The following is a 7,440-nucleotide window of genomic DNA, read 5'->3' as shown; positions in this document are numbered from 1 at the left end:
AAATGTGGAAAGTCCACCAACGGCAAGACGGAGGCGACAACAACGACGGCGGAACACGGAACGAACAAGGCAACAACAGCTGGCGCCGTAACCGCCCACAAAGGACGACAACGACAACGGACAACGGCTACAGACGGGCGGATCTGAGCAGCAGCAGCGGAAAGGAAGGCACGAAGCAGCAGCAACAGCTGAGACAACTAGGAAGAATGACGCAGCAGCCACGCGTCAACTGGATGAGTGCATCGCACAAACGATCCTGCATGGAGTACTACGCACATCAGCGCATCGGCAGGTTTCGGATCAGTGTGGTCGAGGAGTGGTTTAGTTGGGTCGCATCGGCTGCCGGGTCCGCTTAGCGGGCCCAGCGTCATGATGAATCCCACATACCCCATCTTGAGGGTTGGTCTGTAGTCGCAGGTCACCTTCCCTCCCTGTTAACAAAAAATACGTATATGTATAAACATGTATTAACACTTGTATGGAAGTGACAATTCACTTCGATACTTATTAATACGGATTCTTGCGATAGTATTTTTTAAATTTTTTGAAATAATACGTTACGATCAACTACAAAGAAATCGACGCGTTCGTTATTCATTAAAATTACAGCAATAAACATAAATTCAAAATCTGATATCAATTTTAATCGCTATGTGATTGTGATGGGAAAAAGCCAGGTGCACGCTTTCGGTGAACTTTTGTATAAAACAAAACGGGGAAAGCATCTTCGGAGCATTCGACCTTTCACCAGTTTCATAAATGTGGAAACTCTTCAGTTTACTGATTACGACTTTTTGCTGCGCTAGTAGTGCTGTAGCTTACGATGGGTACATTTCGGAAGCATATTTGATAGTGCAACGAGTGTTGGACCGTTTGCTGCAAGATACTACAAAACTGCACGATATATTGTGTGTGAATTGTGATGAACAAATTTTTGAAGATGTTATAATCAATTTGCAAAAAGAGCGACCTTTCGTAGCGATGAGGCGATTTTCCCTAACTGCAAGCAGTAAGGTATTGTTAGTGGACACGCATCGGACTCCGTCGCTGGTTTTACAAATTTGCACACCAAGGTCGCATGTAAGTAATCGTTGCGTTTGAAATGTAAACTATCAACGACATTTTTACACACATTGGTCATTCGCTATATTCATTAAACTTTTCGTTTTTGAAACTCGCAGTGCGTGTGGGATGAATCCTTTCAATATTTCAATCCATATAAGTATGCTGTATTTATTCAACTCATTCATGGACTAGACAGTTCTACAATAATTAATTATGCGAATGAAATAGCCACTAGTGGCATCGTACAGATACTGCAGTTCATCGCACCTTCTACCAACCGTGGCAAGGCTAGTGTTCACGTAACCGGTGCTCTTACGAACAAATTGATAAAGGTATTCAATGACAGTGATGCGGAAGGAAAGTTATTCGATAGTACCTTAACCAGCTTTAAGAACTTTCCGTATGAAGTGGGCTTTGTGCCAGTAGTTGCTAGCATGTATAGAAAAGGTGCACTATACAGCAGTATGGAGATAAATATCTTTAGATCCATTGTTCAGCAACAAGGAGCGACATATCGTTATCATCCCGAAGTTGATCTGCATATACTGTTGAAAAAGCTGCTGACGGGAAGAATGCATGCCATATTAAATTCCGTTGAAACATCAGTAAAACATTTCGAATTCGCATATTTTAAGGACATACAAGAGTATTGTATTATTTTACCGCGGCGGTACGAACGAATGCATCTGCAGCTCCTGCTAACACCATTCAAATGGCAAATATGGTTGATGATAGTGCTTATCCTGGTAGCTATTCAAATAATAAGCATTATATTTCCCGAGCGTGTGCCGAATTACTTAGTATTGAAGTGTTTTTTTGGTGGTGGAGAACGGGAACATCACCTGAATACAGGCATTCGCCTAATAGTTCTAGTGATATGCATTCTAATTTTTCTGTTTACCGAAACTTACCAAGCGATTCTTCTCTCCCTAATGTCGGCTGATCCGTATGTTAAGAATCCTGAAACAATCGAAGAATTCATAGAGCAAAACCAAACCTTGTTCATTTTGAAGGGCACACGATCGGACGTGCCGATTAAATTAAGAAATCTATTAAAAGTTGTGGACGGAATGGATCTTACGATGACCTTAAATAATGCGACGGTGGCCAGCTGCGATTTGGGACGTATGCTGAACAATAATCCATATGACTGGGAAGTTGCAAGAAAAGCCGATCTGATAGTGATCAAGCCACCCTTGTATTGCCGTATGAGACACATCATTTTTAGTTGGACATGCCCAGCAGTTAGAGAGTATCAGAGATACATGGACCGCTTCTACGATGTAGGACTTTATCATAGATATAAAAAAACTAATAGCCCAAAACGAGTGTACACACGGAGGAATCAATCTTTTAACAATTTGATTGTACTTACAGATGATCTTATTCCTGTGTGGGAGCTGCTGGGAACGGGTTTATCGGTAGCTTTAGCATGTTTTGTATCCGAGAACTTGGTACACAGATTGCACTACATCACTCAAAAAGTAAACCGTTTCAATAAGTAACGCAGTGAGAGAAATCTGCTTAAATAACCCTCAAATTACCGTTAAATTGCTGGGTAAATTTCAGGTAATTTTAGGGTAATTTAGCAGTCCTTTACTAGCCCAATCAAGCAGTTTTTATTTGTCAAACAAAAAAAAAAAACACATTTTTATCGATTTGCTGCTGCTCTTTGGAGCTTTCTTTTTTGCAGTATATATTCTTGTTGGGTTTTGGTGTCATACTTAAAGGGGCATCGACTTCGCACGCTAGTATGATGGCTCAGATGGTGTCTTGTTAGGAGGAGGTCAAACTCGTCATATTAATGATAGCAATGGAAATCCAGAATGCTGCTGTGGCTTAGATTTTGGTTTTTCTCAAGAGTATTGTTAATGCATGTGTGTAATATTTTGCTGAATGCTAGTCGTGACAATATTATGAACGTATTGGATGATTAATTGAGAGAAATACATCTCGTTAAATACTCTAGATATTTAGTCTTAATTTACCATTTTGCCGAAACACTTGAAACCCTTAATATACCATTAAATAACCGTCTCGTGTATTTGGAGATTTTTGCTTTATTTTACACATTAATCGACTGTAAATATTGTTTTATCGATAAACAGTTGTTGATATCACTAAGCTAACAGTGTACAAATATATTTTTCATGTATGTTGATGAAACATATGCAGAAAAACAAAGAACCCCCTAATTTACCGTTAGTTTACCGTCGCGGGTGTTTTGAGATTCATTCATTATTTTATACGTTTTATCGAGCATGATATAATAAAATCTGTAAACCTGCAATTATTTTATAGATCAATAATAATTTATTTCACTTAATAAAGAATAGTCAAATGTATTTTTCTTATATTTGTTTCGAAATACAAGCAGAAGAACACCGAAACCCTTAATTTACCCTTAAGTTACCGTCGGCGGACTATCGTCGCGTTCCTATAGATTTTCTCATTATTTTATTTGCTTTATCGGGTGTAAAACTTACTCAATCGATACAGCGAGTATTGTTGCTATCCAAAAAATAATAGGCAGGCATATTTTGTTGAAATATAAGCAGGAGAAGTTGTTAAGATTGTCTTATTATTTTATATGTTTTAACGTTTGTAAACTTTTCTGAATCGATACAGAAAATATTGATTGAACTTATATATTTTTCATCCATTTCGAGGAAATATGTGCACGGGAACACTGCAACCCTTAATTTATCGTTAATTTACCGTGTCCAAATCCTTCGCATAGTTAGCGATGCTCCTATTATTTTACACGCTTTTTAGTTGGTAAACATTGCGTCATCAATAAATTGAGCAATAAGCAGGTATGTTTTTCATATTTTTTAATAAAATATATGTACCGGAACGCTGATACCCCTAACTTACCGCTATTTGCCACTAAATTACCCATGTTAAATGCTCCCAACTTCATACCGCCAGCCACACCTACGAACGGTACGATTTGACAGCCAAAACTGCTCGACAGAGCTATTTAGCAAATCGCTGTCTCACTGGGAATTTCACTTCAACGTATGCAAACATCTACCGGACAGTGTGGATTAAAACTCATTCTGAAAAGAACTTACTAAAGATCAGAGCATCCTGTAAGTCCTCTTCTTCTTTTTTTGGACAAAGCGTAGAGTTGAATAATTTTAAATCTCAAACATGTTCTAACGTTAATTTATTATTTTTTTTATATTTATTATTAATATATTTGTATGACTCAAGGGTTATACAAAGATATCGTAAAACTAAACTTATGAACTAATCTTAACTAAACTAAAGTTTGCTCAGTAATCCGAATACTCAATAAACCAGGGCACGTAAATATATTAACAAACGAATAGGGAGTTAGGAGAAGAGAGGTGACATAGAAAGACGTAAACGAAAAGTAGAAAGTGGAAGGGAGAAGTCAAAACGGTCAGCAGAATCATTAAACCGCCTAAAACAGAGAAGCAAGGGTCGTCAGTACGATAGCGCTTGCGACGGATTGGAAGGACAATAGGGACTCGGGGGCGAATGAAACGAGTAGCAGCATAGAGGAGAATAGAGCAGAGCAAGGAATGTGCGTCGGTGAATGCTAGGAGTAAACTCGCGACGAGCATAGCTTGCGCCTGATGACGCCTGAATTCCAGGATGCCTGCTCCTGGAGCTCCAGGAGCTGACAACGAGCAGAGTAGGGTGGTAAAATGGGTAATCTATGTTGAATCTTTGCAAACGAGAAATGTTGTTTATTATATAAATATGTCACCTATCTAAGAAAACGTTTATCACGTCAATTGGACTACCACAATTAAAGAATAGACTTATTTTTATTGTGATGCTTGTGATGACTAAATTACATTAATATAATGATCCCGGGCATACTCAGTTACAAAAACAAGGACTTGATATTATATATTTTGAGTATTTCAATTCTTTAGTCCTAGGGAATAGAAAAAGCTGTTATTCAACATCTTAAGTGAACCATTCGATCTAAGTTAAACCATCTGAACGGAAATAAGGACAGAAATATGGATGAATTCACATTTGTTTAGTGAAAGCGTAACCGATAACATAAACATGGTTCTCGGAAGTCCCGTATTCCACTCACGGTTCATTGCAGGACATTATGGTGAATAAATATTATTACAAATTTTAGAATAAATTTAATGGTTGAAAGTTATGCAAATATTTGATCCGTAGAAGAATACAACAGTGCTTACAATCTGTTTAGATCGCGGGAAAAATTGTTTTTTTTTTTAAACGGAAGAAAAAGGTGAATAGCAATGACATGATGTGTATTAAAAGCGTTCCCATATGGAAGCTTGGTACTAGACAAATATTTAAAATCTTTTAAGCCTAATAGTAAATCTTCCTAGTTTTTGGTTCCTGTTTGGCATTTTTAGACAGGAAAATTCAAAAATTCAGAAAACATTAGATTTTTTTTCTGTTAACAGTTGCACATTTATTTACACTGCATTAATATTACCTAGCGGATCCAGACTTCACACGCGATAATCGAAATTCAAATCCCTTCCAGACAGTTCTTACGTCATGAAAACTCACGTACTCATCAGAGTACGTGTTATCTGTAACGGCACGGCAGGACCGGGGTTCAAATCCCATACGGAAATCCCACATATTACTCTTAAAAAAAATATGGAAGAAGTACGACGGTATGAAATGTCATGGTTATAAAGACTGTTCAATGTTTGTAAACGAATAGTTTTTTCCCATATTTTTCAAAATCAGGCAAATCCTCTTGCAAATCCATATTGATTGCTGCCGTGGGCCGGACTTCGCCGTTCGCTGCCTTAGAAGGTTGTTAAGCCAAGAAGAAACAGAAGAAGAATAATTTAATGTAACTGAAAGGCTTATTATTTCATACATTTTTTTTTGGTCTTGATGCATCCTCAAAGTGAGACGGAAAAAGAAACAAAACTTTACCAAACCAACTGACACAACAAGATGTTCTATATGTTTCTACTATTTTCTTACAGTTTACTCAAATCATTCCATGCATTCGTGGCTTTTTGGTAATTCGTTTTCTCCGAGAATTTCACTGCAATTCATCTTAAAAGTAAAACCAAAAGTTTAAAGTAAATACAGCTGTGGTTTCAACTGGTGATGAATTTATTTCAGGACTTAGCCTCAGCAAAGACAAACGATTATTTTTCGACGACAAGCTAAACCTAACCTAAAGGAAGTATTTCGTTGTTGGCGTATTATTCTTTCTGCTTTAGGGGTATCGCAGGAAACATAATGCAGCAATTTATTTGGAAAACTTTCAACACGTTTTCAATCATAACAGATGGTGGATTTTTTAAAAATCTTGAAGCGTTTTTACACGGCTCACTGCGGTGCTTTCTTCGTAAAATTGTGTCGTAACGGTGTACTATAATGGTGTAAATTTTTCTATACTACCAAGTTTGTAAGGCATGTTTTTAGTGCAACGGGCTCATACTTTTTCCGATGAAACTTTCAGGAGATGTACTTGTGAGAAGTATTGGTAGAATTGTTGAACCTTACAGCTTTTACAATTTACAGCACTGACAATTGCAGATATTTCTTGTGGTTTTATACATACATTTTGCTGCTATTTTGTTTTAACAAGAGTCATAGTTCTCTGTAATCGTGAAGTGGGCCTTGAATAAAAGGGCGACAGCGTTAACTGAAACAACTCTAGAACGAAAAATTGAGGTAAAATGGCTGTGCCAATACTACATTTTGAGTACTTTTTTATTGTTGCACATTTTCAAAAACTCCTGTATTGTTATTTTTGATGATAAATAAATATTAAAAATGAATTACTGAAGCAGCACGGCATGGTGTCAATACGATCTTACAAAAAAGTTATATCAAGAAAAAAAAAAGTTTATTATAAACTAATATAAAGTCACGCTCCTTCGTTTGGGCTGCATATTTGTCTGGTCTTGTTTCGACTGTGAGTAATCAATATTTAGTTCAATTACCTGTGGGTTTCTTCTGACTAATGTCATACAGCGAAACAAAATTTTGTACAACTGTGTATACAAAGCAACACCGTATAGCCCTATCAGTAAAATAAAAATGTATAAAAGAAGCATTCAAATACGACCTCTAAAGATTAGCGTAACATTTTTGTATTCCTCATTTTGTTTAATAAAGGATAGCTAAGCAACATGGCATTATGTATATAGAACATATTGATATGTTACATGGCCAAAGTATCGATTGAGTGATTCTTTTATACGAGATTAACCCGTAACTAAAAGCACTGTATATCTATTTTGGCAGCAAACGTTCAATTTTACGGTCTGGACCAACAATCTGCCAAAAGATGTCATAAATATTCCTTTATCACTACAGCTGTCACTTTCATTTATCTCCCTTGGGATGTTGCGCGAAGTGAAAAGACACTGG

At 37.0% G+C, this 7,440-nt stretch overlaps 1 protein-coding gene across 1 annotated transcript; it reads left to right on the top strand.

Annotated features, from left to right (window-relative positions):
• The first annotated feature begins 206 nt into the window (after nucleotides 1-206).
• LOC126560674 (uncharacterized) lies at nucleotides 207-2,570 on the top strand. Its single transcript, XM_050216631.1, is given in 3 exon segments — nucleotides 207-265; nucleotides 678-1,080; nucleotides 1,182-2,570. Coding segments are annotated over 3 exon segments (1,851 nt in total).
• The last annotated feature ends 4,870 nt before the right edge of the window (nucleotides 2,571-7,440 follow it).

This window comes from Anopheles maculipalpis, chromosome 3RL, assembly GCF_943734695.1.
Source record: "Anopheles maculipalpis chromosome 3RL, idAnoMacuDA_375_x, whole genome shotgun sequence".
NCBI lineage: Eukaryota > Metazoa > Arthropoda > Insecta > Diptera > Culicidae > Anopheles > Anopheles maculipalpis.
This window is presented reverse-complemented; position numbering and strand designations above follow the sequence as displayed.